The sequence below is a fragment of the Rhinatrema bivittatum genome, chromosome 3 (genome assembly GCF_901001135.1).
Source record: "Rhinatrema bivittatum chromosome 3, aRhiBiv1.1, whole genome shotgun sequence".
Lineage (NCBI taxonomy): Eukaryota > Metazoa > Chordata > Amphibia > Gymnophiona > Rhinatrematidae > Rhinatrema > Rhinatrema bivittatum.
The window spans coordinates 340,611,566-340,639,126 of NC_042617.1; the positions used below are offsets into that span (position 1 = coordinate 340,611,566).

The 27,561-nt window shown below is 43.3% G+C and overlaps 1 protein-coding gene across 1 annotated transcript in view; it reads right to left on the reverse strand.

Annotated features, from left to right (window-relative positions):
• The window catches only part of MCHR2 (melanin concentrating hormone receptor 2), a 359,314-nt gene that overhangs the window by 56,923 nt on the left and 274,830 nt on the right, over positions 1-27,561 (reverse strand). Inside the window, exon 3 of the mRNA XM_029595365.1 lies at positions 5,485-5,694. Within this exon, the coding sequence (XP_029451225.1) occupies positions 5,485-5,694 (210 nt within the window). The remainder of the gene's footprint in view (positions 1-5,484; positions 5,695-27,561) is intronic.

The following is a 27,561-nucleotide window of genomic DNA, read 5'->3' on the forward strand; positions in this document are numbered from 1 at the left end:
GCTGAAAGCACAGATGCCCTTGCTGCTACCCTACAACACTTTTCCACCTTGGCCCCCAATTTTTTTCCGAATGAGCCAAATTATGCTTTCCGATAGGGGTCTTTTGGGACTTTCCCCCATGCTTCATGGTTCCCTTATTAGTAACCTTCGCTCCTCGAGGCAGCCCAGGTGCCCTATATCTTCCCCGTTGGCTTCTAGTTCCCCTGCGGTCAGAAATGCCAGTGGGCAGGCGGATCATGAAGTCAGGACCAGAGGGTTTCGGACCAGTGAGCACCTTGGGGTCGGGGGTGCCTAAAACTCCGTAGTGCACTGTGCTGGGGCCTGCCGAGCTACAGTCGAGGAGTTGGACCTCAGGGACATCCGTACAAACGTTGGCAGCACCTCCTTACAATAACGCAACCCAGACAAATTGAGAAAAGATTTTCATTTTTTTATTTTTGGAGTACAAAAGGAACCTGTGGGAGTGCAGTGAAATTGGCAGGCAGCTCAAAATTAAGCGCCTAGTGAGCTGTGGAACCCAAGGCACCAATGCAAAATTCCCCACGGAAAGGTACAGCAGCTCAAACTTCCTTAAAGCAAGGAAGTGTTAAATTTCTAGAACTCCTGTTAAACTATGTTTTTGGTTTGTTTGTTTTTTTTTACAGTGAAGAGCACTTACCCGAAGCCAAGGAGCTAAAACAAACTGATCAAACCGATCTGCTTAGAGCCCAAGGAGGAAGAGGCTGAGCCGAGGGGAACCGGCAGGTTTTAAATTGCCTGCCGGCCATCCTTCCTCCCGACACAGGAACACAAGCTCCCCCCTGGCCAATTGGGTGGCCCAGCATTGGGGGTGCGTCTTGATGTCATCACTGCTCCCGACTCTAGGCCAATCAGGCAAGAGTGATGCCATATGATGGCGCCCCACAGGGGCAGCACGATGCCAGCACCATTCTCAGTGGCATGCGGAGGGGACGGGGTCAGACCCCCTTCCCCTCCGAGCCAAGGCAAGGCACCAGCGCAGCAGGGGCAGCCACCAGCATAGGTGCATTGGGTGCCCAGTTATTTGCGGCGCCCACACATCTGTGCTGGGGGGCCACCTATGAATCTTCAAAGTGGTGAGGCTGTGGTTTAGTTCCTGTTCATGCCTGGGGTCTAGTCAGTTAGAATAGTTTATAAATTATAAGCAAGTTCCAGCTCTGAGAATGTGTTATGCTTCTGATAACTTATTCATATCTATTGAGCTATTCACCTATTGAGCTGCCTCCTTTGCTTAAGGATTCATTATAAGTTTCTAAGATTGCTAAGTGGTTACAGTAAATCTCTATTCTGAGACAAATGAGTGTGAGTGCCTGGGCGGATCAGATCGCATATATAAGATAAAATAAATGTTAATTTCTGTGCACTGCTAGTTCCCTTAGGAAGGGGCGAAGAGGGCAGAATCCAGACTGCAGCTTGACGCTTATTAATTCCCTACAGTTTTTATCAGACCTATGCGAGTAACATGATTTCCTACATATTAAAAAACACAATGAAAAACTTCACAAAACACATAACAAATTAAAATGCACACTCATAAAATAGCTCCAATACCCAGTAGAATGTCATTATTGTATATTAAACCTCTAAGCCTGTGTACTGCAGTTTTAGTTGGGATGAATACAATCAAGTTATAATATGCTACATTATTACTATTACCAGCAACAGCCTGATTAAAAAAAAAAGAGTGCACTTTATCTTTCTTAACTATTCAGGCAAAGAGTTCAAGAATGGTGGGCCTGCAAACTCCCATTCCCTGACCTCTATTATGAGACCAAGCCCCTGTTGTAAGCATACAGTACTTTTTTTCAAAAAATGCCTGAGTTATGAATGTTTATGAAAGTTGCATGATTAGTAGCTAAAGCTGAAGCCTTGATGATTGGTGTGTCCACTCACGCATTTCAAACTGGTGCTAATTCCACCCTTTTTGTATGTGTGTGTGTGTGTGTCCCAGTGGAGCACAATGAAAATCAATGGAAATACCCAAGTTAAACTGCAGTTCAAGCAGAAAACCTTAGAGCCTGCTTGAGTCTGCAGAATAAGTACCTGGGCGTAGCTGCAGCTTTCACTTGGGAACTGAAGGTCTGCGCGACCTCTCAAGCAAAGTTTCGGATCAGCTGTGGGGCTTGTAACTATTTCTCCGGCATTGCATAGCATACAGAGTGGGGTTTCGTAGGGCTGCCAGTTCAGTTTTTGTCAGGCATGGTTTTTTTTTTTCCATTTCTAATTTGCAATCACTTAATTCTGCATTTGTTCAGGTTTCCTTACATCCCTCTTGGGTTTCCCCAACCCTGTGTCACTGTCTTCCTCCCTTGAAACTTTAGAAAAAAAAAAAATAATAAAAAGGTTGTGGCCTTGCTGTTGCAGTTTAAAAGTGAGATGTAAAAGGAATTGCTGGTCTCCTGCGCACACCACCTCATCAATACTCAGACTGAGGGAGGGGGAGGAATGTTGGGGCAGCACCATTTAAGAGAGAGAGAGACACACACACAGCTTCCGCTCCCACTGATCTCTACTGCAGGGCTGCCAGAGGCTCTTGGGGTTTTTTCCCCCAGTCCTTAGCTCCAGAGAACCTGGGAGCTCGCCTTAAATTTTGGAGACATGCAGGTGAAATTTCAAAGGAGTTAATGCATGTAAATGCGACATACTATCGAAGCAATTTTCCAAACCTATTGATGATTCAGTGGCATATGTTGTGGCAGGTAAGTTTCATTTACACATGAAAATCCCAATTTTAAGTGTGAAAACGCTTCTGAAAAATCAGGCCCTCAGGGTCCAACCCGGAGAGTTCCTAGGTACGATAGGCATCACCTAAGGTGACATCGCCTGTTGGCATAGCCAGTGAAAAGCCTCAACAAATATTACAGCAAGTCTCCAATGCAGTAGTATCATCCCTACAATTTAAAAGCTAGGAGGGTTTTTGGGGTTTTTTTTTAAATAAAGCATAGGCAATCACAATCCACTTCCCTTTGGAAAAGGGTCCAATCAAAATTATTAAAACAGACCTAGAAACTACCATCTCATTCTCAAAGAGGTCCCTATGGAACGTGGCTCTGCAACACCGATGACAAGAAGGAAAGATTGGAATGCTGTCACCTGTGCCATATTTGGTGTTTGCATAAATAGAGGATTTCGGTGTGCGGGTTCTCAATCTAGTGCCTGTCACCATCAATAAATTAATTCACCTAGATTCTTTGCAGAGAGCGATGCCTCTTCTTATTGGACAAATGTAAGAATTATTCACAGACGCCGCCGTGCCTGAGCTCTTGAGATCACATAGGACCCTTTTTCTTCAGATGTCAACATATGTGGCCTTGAAAGATTGCCTGCCATGTCTCCTGCTGAACAATGCCTACGTCAGTCCAATTTAAGGTATCAACACTTACAGAGAATCCAGTTCTGAGCAGGGCCAATACAGCTACAAAAACACTGTGCTACCTGAATTCATTTAAAAAAAAAAAATCTTTAAAAATCATCACAATGAAACTAACAAGCCACTCTCTCTGAAAGTTTGCTCTTCGTGCCATAAGACCATTTTAATTTGTTTGAAAGGCTGCTCTGTTCTCTTTCTCGCTGGAACAAGCCAATAACAATTCACCTTGTTTTGCCGTATGTAAAATTAATCTATTGGAATGATTTAATTTCCAATTTTAGGGCATTGTGGTGTAAAGGAGACAATCTATATGTCTGCTGTTTTCCATATGCCATTAGGAGACTCTACTTAAATAATGTTCTGCTCATCCAGAAAAATAAGGGAACAGAATAATCTGCTAGTCACATTAATTCCAATATCCAGCTGTAGGAAGCCAACACACGTTTGGTTCTTTACAGAGCATTTCACTTTCCTGAGCCATTTAGCATGGCTTCTCGGATAAAATAAATGTAATTACTAAGTAAATTTCACTTATTTTGCATATATGAAAATGCCTTTTGCATATCACAAATTTAATTTTGCCTTTTTTTTTTTTTAAAGTTCATTTGGTAGGTCAATTACTTCATGACTCATACAGAATTATTTCCATTACATTCCTCAGAAGCTCTACAAGCCAATAACATAATGAGAATGTGCTAAAATAATTTTTTCAAGAGTTTACACTTACATTGTTTTATGAATTTATTGTAATTCACAATAATATATTGAACAATTGAAACTAGAAATTAAGTACTTGTGGAAAATAATAATAAGAAACAGAGGAAAATACCAGGACTAAAAGAATGCTCCTAATTACGGGGGAATATGATGTTCCCTATAGACCACATGCATCCCCTTTGCATTCCCCGATAAAATCTCAGGGCAAGCCGGTAAATTTATGGGGCATAAACTGTCTTGGATCACTAACAATATAGCTATTACCTCCATATTTTATTAAAAACTTAAAAGGGTATTGAAGAAAACATTCTATGCCAAGATCTAAAACTTCTCGATGCATTGCTAGAGATTGTCAACTCCTATTTAATGTTGCTCTATAAAAGCCTGGGTAAATTCAGATTTTGTGACCCAAGAACAGATTATCGCTATTCCTAAAACAACATGAAAGCATAAATAAATAAGTAAAAAACAAGTATCCAGTCCCAGTCAGAGTTCATTTCCATTTTTTAAGATCTTTCCATGCATAGAGGTTCTGAAGCAATTAAGCTTAAAGCAACTGTACCAATTTTATACATCTGTAGGAGAAAATAAGTAAAACATACATGGTAGGGGTGTGCATTCGGATTGACCGCATTAGTAAAACGCAACTCATATTTTTTTTTAACTTAAAAAATTGATTCGACATAAACGATCGGATTTCCCACATATCGAACATAGATATGTTCGATATGTGGGAAATCGCGATTGTTGAGCCAAAATAAAAATATAAACCCCCTCACCCTCCTTAATCCCCCCCCCCCGACTTACCACAACTCCCTGGTGATGGAGCGAGGAGTGAGGACGCCATTTCTGCAATCCTTGGCGAGAAGCATGTGACGTCGGCGGCACGTCGAGTGACGCCGGCGTCACGTGATTCCCGGCTCGTTCGCGCCGGACGGCTCGTTCGGCCCAAAAAGAACTTTTGGCCAGCTTGGGGGGGCCTCCTGACCCCCCCAAGCTGGCCAAAAGTTCTTTTTGGGCCGAACGAGCCATCCGGCGCGAACGAGCCGGGAATCACGTGACGCCGCGTCACTCGACGTGCCGCCGACGTCACATGCTTCTCACCAAGGATTGCAGAAATGACGTCCTCACTCCTCGCTCGATCACCAGGGAGTTGTGGTAAGTCTGGGGGGGGGATTAAGGAGGGTGAGGGGGTTTAAATTTTTTTTTTGCACATATGTACATATACCCAACTCATTGGATTTTTTTTATGTCCATATTGGCCGCAAGTGGGACCCCCTTTCGGACATAAGAAATATGAACATAAAATTTTGCTCTGCACATCCCTGATACATGGCGCCTACATCAGACTTATGCTTCTTTGGAGTGCAATCGCATACCTGTCCAGGCTCATTGCTGTCATGATAGCGCTGCATGCAAACTGGTTGCACGTGTCCAATGACGTTATAATAGTGCATAACGGGCTGCCAAATACCCATTCTCCGCTTCTGGCCCACTGGTGAATGAGAAAGGGCATTCCAATGACATGGACTAAATCTGCCACCGCCAGATTACAGATATAGATATCAGGGATGGTTTTCCGTTTGGACCTGCAAGAAAGAGGGGATCAAAGAAATTATTGAAGCAGCAGTACTGAGTGTCATCTTTAGGACGTACTGAGGCTGACATTCGGCACCATTTGTCCGGTGCTAAGTTTGGACTTAGCTGGACAAATGCTAGTATTTAGAAATCCCACAGTGCTGACCTGATAACTTTCCATCAGCCTTTTCAAGCTAACATAACCAGATAACCTGAGGACAGACAATGAGCACTCCCATACTGCTGAATATCCCTGCAAATAAGCTAATTGGACTAACCTTGCTAGCTGGCTTGGCAGCTGAATATGGACTTCATGGATCCCAGGGAACCTATTTTCTAGGGTCTCTTGTTGAAACAGGTCTGTCCTTTCCATTATGAGGTATAAGAAGGAGGGAAAACTTAAAAGCGTCTTAAAGAATTCATTTTAAACAAGATGAGCCCAATATTCAGCACTTCTTAGCCGGATAAGTAGTGACTTATCCGGCTAAGAAGGAAGGAGGGTCAATTCTGCCCCTTTCTACCCTGGAGACCCACATGGAAAGAGTAAGTGTGAATCAGGGGGAGGAGAGAAATTTGCATTTGCTAGGAGGATCTTGAGAGACTGGAAGATTGGGCATCCAAATGGCAGATGAAATTTAATGTGAACAAGTGCAAGGTGATGCATATAGGGAAAAGTAACCCTTGCTATAGTTACATGATGTTAGGTTCCATATTAGGAGCTACCACCCAAGAAAAAGATCTAGGCATCATAGTGGATAATACTTTAAAATCGTCGGCTCAGTATGCTGCAGCAGTCAAAAAAACAAACAGAATGTTAGGAATTATTAGGAAGGGAATGGTTAATAAAACAGAAAATGTCATAATGCCTCTATATCGCTCCATGGTGAGACCGCACCTTGAATACTCTGTACAATTCTGGTTGCCGCATCTCAAAAAAGATATAGTTGCAATGGAGAAGGTACAGAGAAGGGCAACCAAAATGATAAAGGGGATGGAACAACTCCCCTATAAGGAAAGGCTAAAGAGGTTAGGGCTGTTCAGCTTGGAGAAGAGACGGCTGAGGGGGGATATGATAGAGGTCTTTAAAATCATGAGAGGTCTTGAACGAGTAGATGTGAATTGGTTATTTACACTTTCGGATAATAGAAGGACTAGGGGGCACTCCATGAAGTTAGCAAGTAGCACATTTAAGACTAATCAGAGAAAATTCTTTTTCACTCAACGCACAATTAAACTCTGGAATTTGTTGCCAGAGGATGTGGTTCGTGCAGTTAGTGTAGCTGGGTTCAAAAAGGTTTGGATAAGTTCTTGGACGAGAAGTCCATTAACTGCTATTAATCAAATTTACTTAGGGAATAGCCTCTGCTATTAATTGCATCAATAGCATGGGATCTTCTTGGTGTTTGGGTACTTGCCAGGTTCTTGTGGCCTGGTTTGGTCTCTGTTGGAAACAGGATGCTGGGCTTGATGGACCCTTGGTCTGACCCAGTATGGCTATTTCTCATGTTCTTATGTTGTTTTTTTTCCCATTGATTTTTCTCAAATGGAAGTCAACCAAAAAATATATTTTTTATTGGGGTGGGGGTGGGGGGGGGGTTGCTTTTGTTTTAAATGATGTAGATAAACCACCAAAGCCGAAGTCCATGTTCCTCATACTCAAAGAAGTTTGATTTCAATAATGGCTATTTGGGGTTTTCCCTTTCTTTCTTTTTTTAACGTTGCTGGTCTTTCAACTGTGGATATGTAGAACAGTACTAATACTGGTGAGCATAATATATTGCTTGAGGGAAATAATATAAAAGTAAAAAGCAAGACCAGTATGGTTTGTTTAGTTTTTATAGTTTTTAATGTAATACGTGAGTCTTTTGTTACATTATTTTAATTAAAAATGAATGCATACCCCATAGACTCCATATCATTACAAGATATTAATCCTCATTGTCAGGGCAATTCTCAGAAGCTATTTGCCTGGGAAATATTGATTTACCTGGGTAAATGGCCTTTTGAAATTTGCCCTCCCACCATATGGTTAAAAGTATGCATTTTTACCTGCATTGTGCAGCGATATTCCTAGGGGCAGGTTCAGTCAGAGGAGGCAACACGTGTAAGTGTGTAAATTCAAACCCATAGCCATTGTTTCTTAAGAAAAAAGCACCTGTAGATTGCTGTAGGTACATTTTCCAGGGTTCATTGTCAAAGAGATGTCTGAGTTATCTATTACATGCAATATACAAATATTTGTTAAAAATGGGCATGACTTTGGGGTAAACGTTTGCACAGATAGTGAATGCTATTGCGTAAGTTTAGGTGTTGCAACACAGTGACAACATACCGGCTTGCTGATACCCCTAAATATTTGCATGCTACTTGCACATTGTTCTTATCTTTTTAAGTAGGATAGATGCAACTTATTTATATGAATATTTATATACTACCTCTTAGTGTTTTCACCATTTAGTTAGTTTGAGGTAGATAAAGCTCTCTTTTCTTGTACAGTTTGGTGAAAGGGCACTTCTGTAGGTAAAACACCATTTTAGCCATGGAAAAGCCTTTGAAAATTACCCTTTAAAGAGCAGGATATACAAATGTAAGCCAGTGGCTTATTAAATTATTATTTTTCCTACCTGGCTAGGGTAAATTAAATTACAAAGGAAATAGCCTCTGGCCACTTTCTTATGAACTCAGCAAATGTTCCTTTTGAAAGTAAGCAGAAGGGCCATTATCACTTCCTTGTGATAGTTATTACCTTCTTTTTTATGTTCCTAGGAAAATCTTTCTGGTTTACAGCAGGGGGGCTCCTTTGGCTAGAAGCCAGTGCTGTATAATTTTTTAGACTACACTGATACCAAGTGGACAATACTGGAAAAGGGGGCATACTAGAAAGTATTATAATTAAATTTTCTTGCTCTGCCTAGGAAATACTAATTTATATTTGAACTGATGAATGGTATATCAGGTTATATGAGTAAAGGGAATATGGGAGTTAGAGGGAGGGGGTGGTGCTAGTTGGATGGGGTTGATTGGGATGCAGGGAGGAAGGGGTAGGAAGAAAAGTTTGGAAAGAGAATCTGGCTGTACTACCTTCAGGGGAATGAGGTCCCTGAAGTCTTTTCATAGAGCTAAAGAGTGTGACAGAAAATTGTTTCTATCAATATCCAGGACTTGAATACACCTACTAAGTGACAATAATTATTTAAGGAATTATGTATTTATTTATTTATTTGTAGCTTTTATATACTGACATTCGTTTAGTAACATCACATCAGTTTACAATTAACGTAACATCTAACATTGATCCATCAAAGGGCGTATATTGCCTTTATTCAGGAGAATTGATCCGTCAAAGGGCATATATTGCCTTTATACAGGAGAAACATTTAAGGAAAAAAGACAAGACTTTACTGAGGCATAAGCATTATTCGCAGATATTTTTAGTGTCTGCGAGTGATAAAAAGTAGAGGGGTGGGAATCCTATTTCACAAATTCATACCTGTCCAATGATAGAACCCTATGGAGGAACAACCCCCATTCCCCAGATGCCAAGCAAGATTCCCCATAGGTAATCACAGATAGCAGAATTAACATTATATGGTAAGGTCTTGGGATTTAAGGTGAATATGTATAAATCAAAAATACTAAATATATCAGTCCCTCCAGGGCTAGAGGAATGACTGAAGGGAGGTATTCCCGTTAAATGGGCACCTGACTTTGTTCCTGTTAGGAAGCGCTAGAAGAGCACTTCCACTTTCCAGGGGATCGTGTGTCCTTGGACCATGGCTCGACCCCAGAGGAACTCCGAAGAAGTGCCGAGGCAGGTGAAGCGTGCCCGAGCATGGGCTGGACAGGAGCGAGGCTGGACAGGAGCGAGGCTGGACTGAAGAGAGATGATGGAATCCAGAGCAGGGACAAGGCTGGAGTGAAGACAAGGATGACTGAAGGTCCTGACCCTCCACCGGACCTGCACGTTTCGGGAAGACCAACAACGCATTGGTGGTCTTATGAACAGTCCTACGATCATTCCAAGCCCTTTCAGACCTGCCGCTGGGTAACAGCAAGAAGCAGCAGGCCGGATGGAGGCCAGGGGCAAACGAAGACTGGAACATGGAGATACAGATGAAGACTCAGGCGAAGACTTAGGTACTTGGACGAAGACTCAGGCGAAGATGTAGGTACTTGGAGGAAGACTCAGGCGAGAACACTTGGATGAAGACTGAAGACAAGGAGTCAGGTCGCCCATATGACATAGTGAGGGCAAAGGTAGCACCGGCGCCATTTTGAAGATTGGCAATACGGCCCGCGTGCAGGAGGTCGCTCCCGGACCCCCGCTGGATATTTGGCAAGTCTTGTGGGGGTCAGGAGGCCCCCCCAAGCTGGCCAAAAGTCCCTGGGGGTCCAGCGGGGGTCCGGGGGCGATCTCCTGCACGCGTGACGTCGGGAGCCAGGAACCAAAATGGCGCCGGCGCTACCTTTGCCCTGTCACATGATAAGGGCAAAGGGCCACCGGCGCCATTTCTCTTAACGCAGTCGTGGCCAGAGAGATATCGCGCCGGGATACCCCCCCCCCCCCCACTGGACCCCAGGTAATTTAAAACATTTTGGAGGGGTTCGGGAGGGTGGGGGATTTGTTTTAAAGGTTCGGGGTGGGTTTTAGGGTTTTTTTGGTGTGCCGGTTTTCCCGCGCCCTATTTAACGATACAATACAAATGCCCCTGACGATAAATCGGGGGCATTTGTATTGTATCGTGCACTCTAACGATTTTGGACAATTTTAAATTATCTGACGATAATTTTAATCGTTCAAAAACGATTCACATCCCTAGTAACCACCACACCAGCAAGTTACCCCCATACACTCTTTTCATCCCTTTTGAGATACTGTCTCCAGAACTGAACACAATACTCCACATGAGGCCTCACCAAGGTGCTATACAAAGGGACTATCACTTCCTTTTTCTTCCTAGTTATACCTCTCTCTATGCAGCCCAACATTCTTCTGGCTTTAGTTATCGCCTTGTCACATTGCTTCGCTGTCTTCAGATTGCTAGACACTATCACCCCAAGGTTCCATGCAAAATAGCCCTTCACCCCCAAGACTTACATCTCTTTTGGATTACCACACCCTAGATGCATGACTCTGCACTTCTTGGCATTGAATCCCAGCTGCCATATTTTTTTACCACTGTTCAAGCTTCCTTAAATCATTTTTCATTCCTCTCTACTCCTTCTGGCATGTCCACGCTACTGCAGATTTTAGTATCACCTGCAAAAAGACAAACTTTACCTTCTATCCCTTCTGCAATATCACTAGCAAAGATAATAAACAGGTCCAGTCCCAACACTATCCTTGTGGCAATCTGCTTAACACTGCTCTCTCATTAAAATAGGTTCCATTTACCATCATATGCTGTCTTCTATCTGTCAACCAGTTTGTAATCCAGGCCACCACCTTGGCACTCACTCCCAAGCTTCTCATTTTATTCACAAGCCTCCTATGCAGGACCATATCAAAAGCTTTGCTGAAATCCAAATAGACGACATTAAGTACTCTTCCTTCATCCAATTCCTTAGTTACCCAATCAAAAACGTCAATCAGATTTATCTGACAGGACCTTCCTCTGGTGAATCTATGCTGCTTCTGGTCCAGAAATTCTTCTGACAGTAGATAGTTCATTATTCTTTCCTTCAGCAGCATCTCCATTACTTTCCCACGACCAAGGTGAGGCTAACTGGCCTGTAGTTTCCAGCCTCCTCTCTGCTCCCACTCTTGTGAAGCAGTGCCACCACCACTCTTCTTCAATCACTCAGCACCACTCCCATTTCCAGGGATCAATTGAATAGGTTGTGCAGTGGACCTGCCAGCACATCTCTGAGCTCCCTCAGTATCCTGAGATGAAACTCATCAGGCCCCATGGCTTTGCCCACTTTTAGTTTTCCTAATTTTTCCCATACATTCTCTTCTGTAAACAGTTTCATCTACTCCTCCCCCAACCACAGCCTTGTCAACTAACAACGGTCCTTCTCCTGGGTATTCTTTAGTGAACACCAAAATTAAGTATTTGTTTAATATTTCTGCCATTTCTTCATCTTTCTCCAACATTGATCCTTTCCATCTTTCAATTTCACTGACCTTGCTTAAGTGCAATACTTTTGGAAGATTTGAAATACTTTGGCATGATTTCCAGATCTGGGACAGAGACAGGAGAACAGCTTTCTTGGATTCTTGAAGACTAGATAACTAGTGCTGGGGTGGGGTAGGGGTAGGGGTTGTTTGGGGGTTAAATTACTGTCTGATTATGGAATTTTCTTTTTCTGCAAAATTATTCTTGTTGAAGCATATTTTTTTTATTTTATCCTCTTTTACAATAAAAATTTCATTACAAAAAAAAAATGGCAATGGCTAGTCACAATACAAGTTATGCCCTTACCACATGACAGAGGTATAATGTGTATTTCAGCTAGCTGTCACCATTTTTAAATAAGATGGCATTGAGCCTGGAGCCTAGGTGGTATTCTGGGCCCCAATAGGCCACCAGACCTTAAAGGTATGCCTGGGTGAGGGTAGCTTAGAATGGGCAAGGGAGCCTAAAACTGGAGGGGTATTTTCTTGAAAATATCTTGTGAACTTAGTTTTCTTTTGTTCTTATCATTAGGACTACCTATAGAGGAAGCATGGGGTGGAGGTGGTTCTCACAAGACCAGGTGGGTTATACATGTTGGGTGGGGGTGTTGATCAAACCAATATAGCCCTTTAACAAGATGGTCCTGAACAAAGGGGTCGCCATTGTGCGGCTTTCAGGGCCTTTTCCCCACGGTATTTTACAACTGGGGAAAATACTGTGGGTGTTCACTAAGCTGTGGCAAAATACTGTGGCTTAATAAATGACTTTGCAAATGTATTATGTAAATGTGCTTGCACTGATTTTACTTATATTACTTGCAATAATATTGTTTGTTTATTTATTTTATGTTAGTTTTATTTTCTGCTGCAGACTCTCCTTCTCCACTCCTGGGCAAACCTTTATTCATTTCTTCCTTTATTTAAAAGCATTTATTATCCGCCCCTCCAAATTTCAGGGTGTGGTACAAGAAAATATTCATAAAAGAAAATATAATCACAATGTAGTTATCTACACTGAAACAAATTAAAACAAAAACAAAGCATAAATGCCAAGGGCCAAAAAATACAAATTGGAGAAAAAAGCAATACATCATTCTTAAGAGGCTGGAGTCAAAATGAGGTCTTAAGACTGGAGAGAATGAGGAAGACATCACTACTGGAAGGCATCATGGAAAAGATGTTTAAGCAATCTGGAATCTTGTGCGAGTCGCAATGAAACGGAGAGAGTTCCAAAGGACTGGGCCATGAAAGGAAAATGAATTTTCATGGGTGGAAACCAGACGGGTGGCCCTGGGGTGAATATGTAGAAAAGAGCTAATTGAGGGGGAATTGAGATTGTAATGGAAATTGCGCATGGAAGTAGCAACTTTATATTTGATACGGGCGGAGATGGGTAACCAATGGAGTTATTGTAAGATAGGTGTAGTATGATTTTGAAAAGGGGTGTCAGTGAGGAGGCGAGGAGCAGAATTCTGAATTATTTGATGTGCATGAAGAGAATTTTGTGGAAGCTCAACATAAAGAGAATTGCAGTAATCGATAGATGGAAAAAGAAGAGCTTGGAGTCCAGTATGGAAACTATCAAGTTGTAAAATGGGGTTTTAATGTCTAAGCATTCTCAATTTAAAAAAAAAAAAAAAAAAGAGTTTTTGACAATGGATTTAATCTGAGGGAATCATGGAAAGATTCGAGTCTAGAATCAACACCCAAGTCACGGAAAGATGAAGAGATGCTATAACTGATTCAGTACACCCAAAAGCTGTACTGAATCAGGGATAGCCAAAGGAGGATAATGACCCAAGATAAGAAAATCCATTTTACAGAGATTTAGAGAAAGCCAGATTGCAGAAACCCAACATCGTATGCTTTGGAAACAGATGGCAGCAAAAGAAAGAGCTGTGACCTTTAGTTTTGTGAGCATGCAACACATGGCTCATTCTGCATCACACAGCTGAGAGGTGGGGTTATATATGTGGTCCCTCTCAAAGGTGGGGGTTTACACAAACATTTCTCCAAACACATGCAGGTATTGCTGGTTCCTATTTGATGACTCTTCCAGACTTATCATCCTGTGATTCATAGAAGAAACACCAACACTAGAAAATGGAAAAGATATTGCTTCTTAGTCACTGGCCACCTCCCTCTCTTCCCTTTGCTGCTTCCATTTGCCCCTATCTCAAAAAAGATTGAAGTCTTGTCACTGCTTTGGTGACTACAACCTCTTCTAGCAGCTGATTCCAGGCATTCACCACCTCAGAGAATTAGTGCTCTGAGCCCCATCCCTTCAGCTTCACATCATAACCCTAAGTTCTCGAGCATTTGTTTTTTTGGTATGGAAACTACTACCTTCTTGCACCTTGCAGAAATCTAACAGATGCACATATGATTTCATACATCACATTTACAATAACAGCTTACCAAATGAGATAATGATTTACCCCCAAAAACTTAGAATAAGGATATGTGAGGGTGGGTGTTGGTGTTGGTTTAAAAATAAGTGCTGACTTCCAGGCTGCTATTACAGGGTTGTCACTCTTAAATCGCACTCAAAATATTATAGAGCCCGATTTCAAAACAGTCCACTGTACACCATTTGCGCATGAAGGTAGGCTCACAGAGATTTATGTTAGTATCTTATTACCTGTTTGGCAAAAGCCACATAATTTAAAAAATACCACATATTTATGCCCTGAAAGTACACGAATATGCTTCAATATACATGTATTTGTATTGCAGGAACATGCATGCTTTCTCCACCTTTTTTTATAAAATTACATACTAGGGATGTGCAGAGGGACGCCATACGTTGCATTCGGGATTCGTATTTGTCGGGGAACAGATACATTGCATTCGGCAAGGGGGCCCCCCCGATACGTTTATATGTCAATTCCTATTCATTTCCCCGCTAAAATTAAATTAACTACAACCCCCCACCCTCCTGACCCCCCCAAGACTTACCAAAACTCCCTGGTGGTCCAGCAGGGGGTCCCCTGCACTCACACCCTCGGCTGCCGGTTTCAAAATGGTGCCGATAGCCTTTGACCTACTATGTCACAGGAGCTACCGGTGCCATTGGTCAGCCCCTGTTACATGGCCATAGGCGCCATCTTGTGCTCCTACCAATGGCACCGGTAGCCCCTGTGACATAGGGGGCTACCGGTGCCATTTTGATTACTGGCAGCCGACGGCTCGAGTGCAGGAGATCGCTCCTGGACCCCAGCTGGACCACCAGGGACTTTTGGCAAGTCTTGGGGGATCCTCCTGACCCCCACAAGACTAGCCAAAAGTCCAGCAGACACTCCATGAAGTTAGCATGTGGCACATTTAAAACTAATCGGAGAAAGTTCTTTTTCACTCAACGCACAATTAAACTCTGGAATTTGCTGCCAGAGGATGTGGTTAGTGCAGTTAGTGTAGCTGTGTTTAAAAAAGGATTGGATACGTTCTTGGAGGAGAAGTCCATTACCTGCTATTAATTAAGTTGACTTAGATAATAACCACCGCTATTACTAGCAACAGTAACATGGAATAATAGACTTAGATTTTGGATACTTGCCAGGTTCTTAGGGCCTGGATTGGCCACTGTTGGAAACAGGATGCTGGGCTTGATGGACCCTTGGTCTAACCCAGTATGGCATGTTCTTATATACATGCTACTTAATGCACATATATGATAATTTTATGCATGCAACCCTCATGTGACTTAATTCCTTCCAGAAAGTTTACAATTTGGAGTCTTTTAACAAAGGTATTACAGAACATGGCAACTATCATTTCAAATTATTTTTTGTCCTGGGAAGGGTTTGGAAACAGGCAAACTAGGCAGTCACCTACAGGACCTCAAGTTAGGGAGTGGCAGTGCCATTGCAGCAGTACTAACAGCAGGTTGCATGCTCCACCATTGTCAGTCCATCTGCCAGTGCCAAGTGTCAGCCTGGGAGAAAGAAGGAAGGAGTCAGGGTTAAATGGGGGCTCTCATCCAACGCATCTTGCCATGCTTGTGGCTGGAAATTGATGCCCTTCTCCTGGGGGGGAGAGCACAGTCCTTGGGTGGGTGCAGGATCCAAAAGGTGGCAGCACATGACAGCATAAAGTAGAGGAGCATGGGAGTCATGCATATGCTGTGAACCGTCTACATTCTCTGCAGGAGACTCGAATCTGGCTTGCATGGGGTGCAGAGAAACGACTTCTAAGAGCTGGAGCTGCTGCCGCTCAGCCACTGTGTCTGGAAATCCCAGGAGAGAGAAAAAGAAGTTCAGTATACCTTCTGTGTGCCAGACCCCCCAGCATGCCATCCGTAGGAGGCAGGGAGAGCGAGAAGTGGCTGGGGTGAATGCTACTGAGGCAGGGAGTTAAGGGAAGATGGGGAGGGCAGAGAGGGAAGGATATTGTTGTGAGGGTGGAGAGAGATAAAGGGGAAACAGATGCTGCTTAAGAGGCTGTAGAGGAAGAGGAATCAGCTGAATTGGGGGGGAGATGAGAATCTGGATGTTGCTGTGGAGGCTAGAGGGGGAGGGGTTTTGGGAAAGAGCGTGAGAGATCCTGTGGAGGAACTGATGCTGCCACTGAAGGAGGGGGATACCTTTCCAGGTGATGGGGCTCTAAGAGGGGGATTCTGAGAAGAGGGCAAGGGGAGAGAGGAGGATGCAGCGGAGAGAGAAAAGACACTGCTGCATAGGTGCGGGAGGCATAAAGAGAGACTGGGGATGGATACTGCTTCTGGGCAGGGACAAACAGAGGGGAAACGCTGGGCAGAATATGGGGAGAAAGTGGTGGGTGCTTTGTCGAAGCTGCAGCTGCTGAAGGAGGGAGTGTTGTGCCAGAGCAGCTCTCAAAGAATGTTGACGTCGGATTAAGGCAATACTTTTCAATGAAGCTTTTTTGTGATTAGTTTAAATTATTATTTCTTTTTATTATTGGTTTTGTGCGAATTGCTTTTATTGTTATTTAGATATTTTATGTTCTGATGCTGTAAACCGCACTGCAAAATCCTTTGGGGGGATTTTGCGGTATATAAGAGTAAAAATAAATAAATAAATAAATAAATAAATAGAAGAGCTGGATGAGAGAGGGGAATATTGGGCAAAGGGGGGGGGGGGCGGTGGTAGAAGCTGATTCTGGGTGTAGGGAGGAGGGAGGAGGGTGCCGGGGACCTGGCATGGGAGGGAGAAAGGAGAGGAGGATTCTGCAGGGGTTGGGGGGGGGAGAGGTTGTTGAGGACAGAGAAAGAAAGGGATGAATGCTGCTGGACGAGGGGAGAGGGAGGGTGGGGAGAGTGAGGAAGGAGGGGGTGCTGTGCTGGAACCACTTGCTGCGTGTGTGTGTGGAGTGATTGAAGGGGGAAGGCTGAAGGTTTGCTAGGGTTCCTAACACCCTTGCATCGGCTCTGGAGCCCTTAAAAGCTGCTTCCCAGACCCTGACTTATGCAGTGAGCTGGGTCTTTCTGCCATCACAGGACGGCTAAGGCCTTTAGAGGAGCTGTCAAGAGGTATAAGGGGTAGACAGTGATCTGGATTACTGGCATTAGAGTAAGATTACAGAGAATCAGACAAAAAGGAAGAACTTTTAATAAGTTCTGAGACGGATAGATTGTTTTTACGTTTTTCCCATTTTATGTGTTCTGCTTGGTCTTGATCTACATTAATCCCCGCTTTCTGACTGGCAGGCCGATACAGTACAGTGCGCTCCAGCGGAGTGCACTGTTAACCCACGATTGGACGCGCGTTTTGGATGCGCTAGCTTTACTCCTTATTCAGTAAGGGGTAATAGTGTGTCCAAAAAAAAGCATCCAACCCCCCCCCCCCCCCCCCCGAACCTAACAGCGCCCACAACATGCAAATGCATGTTGATGGCCCTATTAGGTATTCCCGCGCGATACAGAAAACAAAATGTGCAGCCAAGCTGCACATTTTACTTTACTTTACTCTGCCAGCACCGGGAAAGTGCACAGAAAAGCAGTAAAAACTGCTTTTCTGTGCACCCTCTGACTTAATATCATGGCGATATTAAGTCGGAGGTCCCGAAAATTAAAAAAAGTAAAAAAAAAAAGAAAAAAAAATTTGAAATAGGCCCGCGGCTGTCAGGTCGAAAACCGGATGCTCAATTTTGCCGGCGTCCAGTTTCCGAGTCCGTGGCTGTCAGCGGGCTCGAGAACCGATGCCGGCAAAATTGAGCGTCGGCTGTCAAACCCGCCATATGGCCCATCCAGTCTGACCAGCCTTCCAATTCATTTAGCATCATAGTTTCCATCACTTCCTTAGAGATCCCCTGTATTTATCCCATGCTTTTTTGAATTCAGATACTTTACATGCATTCGTTTGAATGTGCACAAAATTGCATATATGCGCATAAATCAATTTTATATGCATATATATTTTTCACATAAAATTGCATTTTATGTGAATAACAAAACAAAAATTAAAAACATGCCAAAAAAATCAAAGAAAAACAAATAAGTTATTTCTCATGCACATTACTAACTGGTATGCAGTTTTTTCAGGTCCTTATTCAGAAAATTACTGTGATTCCTTGCCTCACCCAAGCACTGATAATGCACTGCCATCTTCATACAGTCTTCCTCTTCTATTTATTTAAAATGGTGAATCAGAAATAGAAAGGAAGAATTGATGCTTAATGACCCAAGACACTAGGGGCTCCCAGTCCGTAAACAAGAAGAAAGCACTGGTGCTTGCTTAATGTTCTGAAACACAAAAGCAATATCTAGATACAGCTCATGCTTTTTAGCCTACTTAGCGAGACAGACCAGTCTTTTTCCAGCCCTTAACACCTCTACAGATAGTTAGCCTGGTTTATTTTCTTGCTGCATTGACATCTTCAGTCATGTTCACTGCATGCACCACCCAATGAGCTGTAAGCAATGTGTGTATTTTATTGAAAATTTACCCATTCATTTCAGCCTGACTTAATATAAAAGAGAAAAAAAATAACTCAGTGATCCTACAAAGTCTGATCAGACCAAACATTTTGCTTGGTATGCACAAATTAGCTACTGGATTCCTCGTATTCAAAAGACCTCTTATCCCGGCAGAGAAACAAAATGCTTTACAAAGAATATGGATGAAGTACTTTGGGTTGCGATGATCGCTTAATTAGGCTGAGACGCGTTTAAAGATGCACGCTTTGTCCATGACACTGTTTCTTTCCGCTGGCAATGGTGGGGGGTGGGGGGAACCTTAGGGACTGGAGGGGGTCCCTAAAGATTGCATCTTTGAACCTGTGTTAACCTAATTAAGGTAACTTCGCTGCCCTACCGCTTTGTAGGTTTTCATTTTAATTAATTGAATGCCTCACCGCAGCCAGGATCCGCTTCTTTTTATTCTGTTATTCATAGCATAGTTTCCCCAATTTGATTTAATTCTTTAGTTCAATGTTTTCCAGGCAGTTACCTTCTTTGACATTTGGAGGGGGGAGGGGGGGCGTAATTAATGACTTGGTCAGATCGTACTTCTGTTATAACATCATTTCCTCACCGGCCTAATTTGGAATTTCATAAACATTGGTGTCTGAAGGATAAGGTGCTGAAGATCAGGTAATGGAGCTTTTGATCAGTGAGGCCATTCAAGAATATTTTAACTTTAATGAGACTGAATATTGCTCCTGAGACAGAATATTCCTCCTAATGCATCTAAGGCAGCCATCAGAAAGGGGTCCTTATTAGTCTGGCACCTGCAGATAAAAGGCACAGGAAAATCTCAGAATAAAATGCAAGTAAAAGTCTCTTTAAGGTTGGTGAAAAAAAAAAATGGCATGTCTAATTGTTACAGTAGATTCTGTATAAAGCATTTTGCCACACTCTTGTTTTGTTGTTCTGGCTGCAAATCCTTAATGCGAGCATTAAAAAATCTTTTAAAGATTTTCATGAGCCAACAAATTTTCTCAGGTCTTGAAAAAAGAAAAATTGTGGCGAATATCTGCAAATTCATATCAATAGGGAGAGTCATTTTCAAAGGCATTGTCACGGGCATTAGTGTTTTACAGGCAGAAATGACCTTTTATAAAATTGCCCACCTGATTTGCAGGTAAATTTATATGCATATATCATGTTCACGGGTAAGTTTCCTCTTTATTGGGATTTGTAAATCGCTTAAGCCAAAGCACTACGCAATGTACAAGATGGCATGCATAATCTAAAAACAATGCATTCATCACAATGACAGAAAATATTCAATAGGCATCGCATAAAGGTAATAGGAAAACATTTCTGCAGAAAATTGAAACATCCTATATATGGCTTAATAGATCTGGGCCCAGCTTAATGACATTTTCTGCCACCAAATGCCAGCATCGCAAAATAATTTGCTAGTTCTGGATCAATTCTAAGCCTGTTTGAATATTTTTTTTAACATGGATTGAGTGGGGGCATTCCTGGAATCAGAGTTGTGAAAGGATTTGCATGTCTGAGCATACGTTTGGATTTTTTTTTTTCAATGACAAAATTTGTGCAGCTGTTTTAAGCAGAAGAAACTTGTGCAGGTATATTTGGTGGGATACTTTTCAAAGTGGCTTTCTGCATATAAATCTGCTTTGAAAACTGCTGTAACACAGAGCATGCACACATTTTGCCAGCCAGCTTATATATGATATTCCAAAATTACCCTCCCCCCCCCAAATCAATGGATTATTAATTGTATGCTGGAAATAGTTTAGGGCGAAAATGTAAGCAAGAGAGTCCAAGAAGCCTATTATCAGTAAAGCTGGCAAGCAACAAAAATATCCAGGAAAAGTTATGCTTGCAGTTTTGGCAGGTATGCAGCAGGAATCACAGGCACAAGTCTGCTGCTGATAAAGTCACACGCATAACATTATCTGGGGTGGCTAGGGTCAGCTTTTTTCTGATCAGCCCTGCGCATGTAACTTTAGCCAGAGAGCAATATATCTCTTTATTTCTTTTATTTACGCAATTTTTATTCCGCTGAGCCACAACTCTGCATCAACGGCCTAAAGATTAGCCCTGCCCCTGGAATACCTCCACTGATGCCTGGAAAAATTTTGCGCACACAGGGGTCGCTTTTCGATGACCCATGCGGGCATCCATGTGCACGTGGTTCCCGGCGCGCACATATGGCCACGGCTATTTTATAACTCGCGCGCTTCAGCGCGTGCAATTTATAAAATACGATTCCCATGCACACTGAATTTTAACATCCGTGTGCACATGTGCGGGCGGGTGGCTTCTCATGTGTGCAGGGTGGAATTTTGTAAAGTATACGCGGCGACACAATCGGGCCTTTGTTCCCTCCCAGTCTACTCCTTAATTGAAGCAGACTGGGAGGGAACTTTCCTATACCCCTATTTACCCTTCCTCCTTTCCCCTTTCCTCTCCTTCCCGACCCCTAACCTCTACCTAGCTACTCAAAATTTTTTTTTTTACCTTAATGCTCTTTCAGAACAGAAGTAACTTCGGCGTGCAGGTCTACTGTTGGCGCAAGCGTCCCCAGGCCTAATGTCTGCTGTCCTGGTTGACCCCTGCCCTGGCGCTCCCCTTCCAGACCCCACCCCCCCCTGCCCACCCCTTTTCATTGGCCTGCACTTCTGCGCATACCGGAGGTTACGCGGCTGGCCAGACCATTTCTAAAATGCACTCGGCGTGCACATGGCCCGGCCAGGCGTGTAACCTCCGGTACGCGCAGAAGTAAATAAGCAAGTATCTTTTGCTCACTTACTTATGCACACAGTTATAAAATTACCTTCCCTGTGTATGTATTTAACTTTTTGAGTTACATGCGACCCTCTCCTAAACTTTGTCACCCAAATTTTCAAAGGGTTGCGCACGTAAAATCCAGGGGTTACTTGCCTGACCAGACCATTTCTAAAATGCACTCGGCACGCACATGGCCCGGCCAGGTGCATAACCCCTGGATTTTACGTGTGCAACGCTTTGGGGGTAATTTTCATAAGGATTTACACGTGTAAATGTAACTACTATTGTAGCAATTTTCAAAAGCCATTTACTCATGTAAAGTGCACTTATGCGAGTAAATCCTATGGACGATTCAATGGCATATATTGTAGCAATTTTCAAAAGCCCACACTCGAGTAAAGTGCATTAAATGCGTAAAACCCAGTTTTACGCATGTAAATGCTTTTTAAAATCAGACCCTTTGAAAATAAGTGAGCAAAAGATACTCGCTTATTTCAACCCAAATTCTCAAAGCAAACTTACGCCTGTAAATCAGCTTAGAAAACCAGGGTTGTGATAATTAGGGCAGGTGTATTCACAGGGATGGTAACTTTAAAAAGAGCATGCATGTTCCCACATATGTAGGAATCTTTAATCAACCACGCAAGTACGCACATAAAATTTAAAAATACATCTAGCACACATTATGGGCTGGATTTTAAAAAGGTTATGCATGCTGGGCCCATTTTAAAAAGACCCAGCGACGTGCGTAAAGCCCCGGGACGCAAGTCCCGGGGCTTTACTAAAGGGGCGGTCTGGGGGCGGGGCAGAGTGGACATTGCCGCTGTGTCGGAGGATCGCGTGCCGGCAAGCTGCCAGCGTGCGCAACTTGCGCCTGCCCAGAGGCAGGCGCAAAAGGTAAGACAATTTTGGGGGGGTTAGAGTAGGGCTGGGGGGGAAAAGGTTAGGGGAAGGAGTGGGAAGGTTAGGTTAGGGGGGAAGGGAATGGGGAAAGGCAGCGCGCGCGCCGACCCCTGCGTGCGCAAGTTATAAAATCAGATGTACGTGTGCGCGTGCCGGGTAGGGATTTGTCGGCTTTAATGCTCACAGCTAAGCGGATTTTAAGACAAGCGCATGTGAAGGAAGTTTGACCAATTAGACCACCGTCTTGCCCAGTCTATCTCTTGGTCTTCGAGACTCTCCTGGTTCTTCAGCCTGCACACACCCCCAGTTTACACAAGACCCCCACACCTAGGCGTTTTGGGCCTAAAACAAGTTTTCTTCAGACACACACCTCATCAAAAGCCGAAGTAAATTATTGCAGGTAACAGTCCAATTCACGTTAAGGGCGTGGGATTTAAAATACGTATTCACACATGTAAAACTCTTTCCCACCCCAGAACTCCTCTGACATGCCCTAACGCCGCTGCTTTTTACCATCCATTGGGTTGCTTGCCCATGTACATATATGAACATACTTGGGCCATTTTAAAATATGAGTTGCTCACAATTGGCCCAGTTACTCTTGTATACAGGCCTTTTAACACGAGCAGCTCTTTCAAACTTCACCCCATAATGTTGATTTTCAGAAGTACTCATACAAAGTTACACGCACACATTCATACTGCTATAGAGTAGGCGTAAATTAACGTGCATGTAGGGAGACCTCCAAAAATACGGTGCACTCTGTTGGAGTTGGGTAGTGACACGAGAGGCTCTGGGTGGGAGAAACCCGGGGAAATTCATGGTTTCCTGGTTTGGAAATAAAATATGATGGTAACTTTAAAACGTGCTCATGCACTGCCCATATAAACATGTATATGGATGCGCAGCCATATATGCTGCAGTTTTATATCCTGTGCACAAATACGAGCACATGCTATAAAATAGGTATGGCGCATATATGCACGCTCCCAATTTTAGGCATGTATGCATACAACAGGGAAAAGTCAGCAGTCAGATGCCCAACTGAGGGAATTTTTATAGCACACCTAGGAAATAACCAGCTTAACCAGTTCAGCCACCATTATTCCCAGTCTATAGCCTTGTCCTTAAGACATCCTGCCCTTGGTTCTTTAGCCTGCACTCCCCTAGTTAACCCAGACCTCTCAGGCAGTTCATATATGGTCAGAAATAGTTTTATTGAAATTTATGCCTCATCTATATTGCGCTGAAATATACCTGGATGCACGTCCTTGTGCGCAGCTACATACGTGCATGTCTTTTGGCCCCCACCCTGGAACGCCCATGCCCCTTTTTTTCCCCCAATGCGAGATGTGTGTGCATCGGTACTTGTGCAGGTATGGGGCGGTTTGTAAGACTGGGTGGACACACGCCTATGCTAGATGCACATGCATCTCCTTGTTTTGGCCCAGGTATCACTTTGAAAATTCACCTTTTAATGTTTTACAGCTCTGTTGATGGAATACTGCTTAAAGACTACTGAATGGCCTTTTTTTTTCTGTGTGAGCATTGTATTAATGTGATGGGGGGGGAGGGTTGTTGCGAAAATTAGTGTGCATGTTGGCTTAAAGACTTGCGCTGTTGTGATTGGGTGGTCCAGGTTTTGCGGGATCTATAAAAGATTGGCGTTTTGGCAGGATTTTGCCATAACCTGCCCATTCCAGAAGTGGGTTGGGTTATTTGGGTTCCAGAAGTGGGTTGGGTTATTTGGGACCTCCAGGGATGTGATCTCCTATAACAGCCAGCCTGGTGGACCCAGGGACAATCCCATTTGGGAGAGGGACTCTGCAGGGGCTTTTCCGCTGAAGGGAAGAGGCCCAAAGCAATGAAGAAGAGGTTTCCTCCTCCTCCTGCCGAGGAGCCTACCAGAGTAGTGAGACGGAGAGGCAGGAGCTCAGGAGTGGGGGGAATCCGTAGATGAGGAGTGCCCTAGAGTACCCTTTGATATGCAGTGGTCTGGGGAGACTGAACCTGAAGGAAGGAGAATTGGAAATTGTAAAGGTCAGCGACCAAGTAAACCTATGGGTTTGGGAATTGCATTTGGCCTCCATTGAATGTGACAGGGATATGCTAATAGGGAACATCTGTCCCTAACAGGCATGGGATGTATGGGATTAAATAAGAAAACTGTCAAGGTATATACCAACCATCGAGGTTGATTCAAGGAAAACAAAATTGTGCAAGGAGGAATGTATCATGATGTTCTTAAGCAATTTAGGATATCTTATATTTATTTATGTATTTATTTATTTTTAATTTTTATATACCGAAATTCCCGTATTGGATACAAATCAATCCGGTTTACATGGAACGATAAGTTGCCCTGGTCTGAGAGGTCCGACCAGGGCTTTTTACATGGAACAGTGAACAGTACATTTCCGTATTTTATACAATTAACGAGTTAAACATTGCATTTAACGAGTGAAACATAATGCTGACTGTTGGAAACTGATGAATTTTTTATTTATTCAATACATAGATGCAATCACGCTTCACATCCTTGTATACAGTTTGCTGGCTGGTTAGTCCAGAGTATAAAATTTGTAGTGCTGAATTTTGGAATTTGGTGTCTGTCACATTTTTTTCCAGCAGCATTGAGTTGAAGCAGGAACGCTGAGTTCATGGAGGGGAGCGGAGGGATATCCTCCCTATCCAGTGAAAGATGAAAATGGAGTCAACCATCTAATCCTACTCTCACTACACAGGTCACTTCACTATCTGGTATACTGAACCTACCAAAGTAATTTGGAAGGGAAGATCTTTAAACAATAGGGAAATCCCATTCCATCATTTTATGTACCTAACCTGGGGTTACATGCACAATGTTGATTTTTAGAAATATGGGTGTAAATGATTTCCCTGCCCCAACTCTGCCCCTAGAACATCTTTTTGTGCGCATAAAACACCGCACGTACTTTTAAGTGCACAACATAATTTGTAATTAAAATTGTAATTTTAATAGGCATTTGTTCTCCCCACTTTTAATTATGTGCCAAGTTTTCTACCCATGTAACCTGATCCAAGTTTTATGCCCTGTTCTCTGTAATTGCATTTCTCATGCCAGTTTTTTCAGTTACAATGTAAACCGAGACGATATGTAACATTTTACATGAATCCCGGTATAGAAAAATGTTAAATAAATAAATAATAAATAAACACCCCCCGGGCAATTTTCCAAAACCCAGTTTTATGATTGTAAATCCTTTTGAGAATTCAGCTCAAAGGATTTGAGTATTAAACTCTGAATAACTTCCAAAGGTAAAAATTCCACTTTGTATTTTGCTCTCTTGGCTTATGCCAAAATCATTTCCGCACATGCCTACTCAATATGGCCACTTGAGTTTGATTATTATAATATTCATCTTGAGCAGCATTTTTATTTCATCTCTGCTTGAAGATTCATTTTATTTTTGTAGAAACAGAAAAGAGGCAATTGCATGGAAACCGTCTACAGGAATCCTGATAGCATTAAGATCGTATCAGCATAATATAACACCCTGACACGTGAGAATGGATGTCTCCACTCTGGCTGCAAGTAGCAACCAATCTGTTCCAGTATAAAAATACATTAGGACATTCTTTCTTTGTCTAATCTACATGAAAAAGTTAATCCTTGCAGTTAGAACATTTTTTCTGAAATATACTTAGCTGATACTGTATTTGACAAGCAATATTTCCTACATGAAATATTTATTACAAATTGAATTAACATGCATAATTTATTGACATATTAGAACTCTAGGATGTGCGGATAGGATAGTATACTGTAAACAGTTTTGTTACATGTAATTTATTATTATAATGCCCTAAATCTTAAATTAGGATTATAGAAAGGTAATCAAAATATCTGATGGATAACAAAGGGTGTAGCTACTATTGCACATGTCTTCTTCTCAAGGTCAGCTACCGTGGCAGACAAAGTCACCAAATGAGAATTGATCTTAAGCACTGATTGTTGTGCTCCGCGGCCGCGGACATCCGCGGCCACGGTCCCCTACCTGTCTGCTGCCGGCGGGACGCTGCAGCAGCGATGGGGGAGGTGGCTGTGTCGAGTCCCCTTCGCTCCCTCGCATCGGCACAGGTCCCCGGGGTGACTCGCTGAGCTTGGGAGCTGTCCCTGCTCCTCCTCATGGTGTCAGGCGGCTTCCCCCGTGGGTCCAAAATCCAAGATGACTGCCGCCATCTTAGACGCGAGGCCGCACCTCCTTGCTAGATTTAAAGGGACCTCGTCCCTTTAATTGCTTACAGCTGTGTTCAATGGACCAGAGCAGAGGAAGTATATAAGGAGACTTCCTCTGCTCATTCCTTGACTTGGCAACGTCCCACGTAGTCAGGTCTGCTTGCTTTGGTGAGTTCTTCTACTTTGGATCCTTGTTCCTGTCTCGTCTTGGTGTTCCTGGTTCCTGACTTCGGACTGGCAAGCGGTGATTCCTGGTGTGTGACTACGAACTGGCAAGCGGTGATCCCTTGGTGTAAGACCTCGGACTGGTAAGCGATGACCCTCTGGCACTTGACCTCAGACTTCTTCTGGACCATTGTCTCCAAGGGCCCACCTAAGTCCCAGCAGCCTGGGTCCGTACTGGATCCTCCCGGGGGGACCGCGGGCTTCCAGGGGTGAAGCTCCAGTTAACCCTTGCACCAAACTCTCGACTCCTTGACCTCTCAAAGGTCCACCTAAGCCCCAGCAGACTGGGTTCCTATGGGCTCCTCCTGGGGGGACCGTGGACTTCCAGTGGTGAAGACTCCGTTCCTCTTCTTGACGTCACGACTCTTCGTCTACCTCCACAGTCGCCTCAGACTCCAGTGCCGAGGGTCAGCTGGTCGCATCTTCTGTCCTGCCTCGCCAACCGACGGGAGAACCTACGGATCCACTTCCTAAGGTACACCATCCTCCCGTCTGCCCAAGGGTTCACAACCTGAGCATAACACTGATAAAACAATGAAGCTATATTACAAGGAAAAACCAAGGGAAAGGGGACCATTACCAAGATTCATGGCTCATTTCAACTATTCAAATGAATCACAACATTTTAAATACTTTCAATCCCAAGGAGCTTGCTCGATTTGATGCATTGTAGAGTATATCTTAGCAAGGTCAATAGGGAAGCAAGAAAACTTAGAAAACAGTGTAGTTGGTTCATAAATATACTAACACAT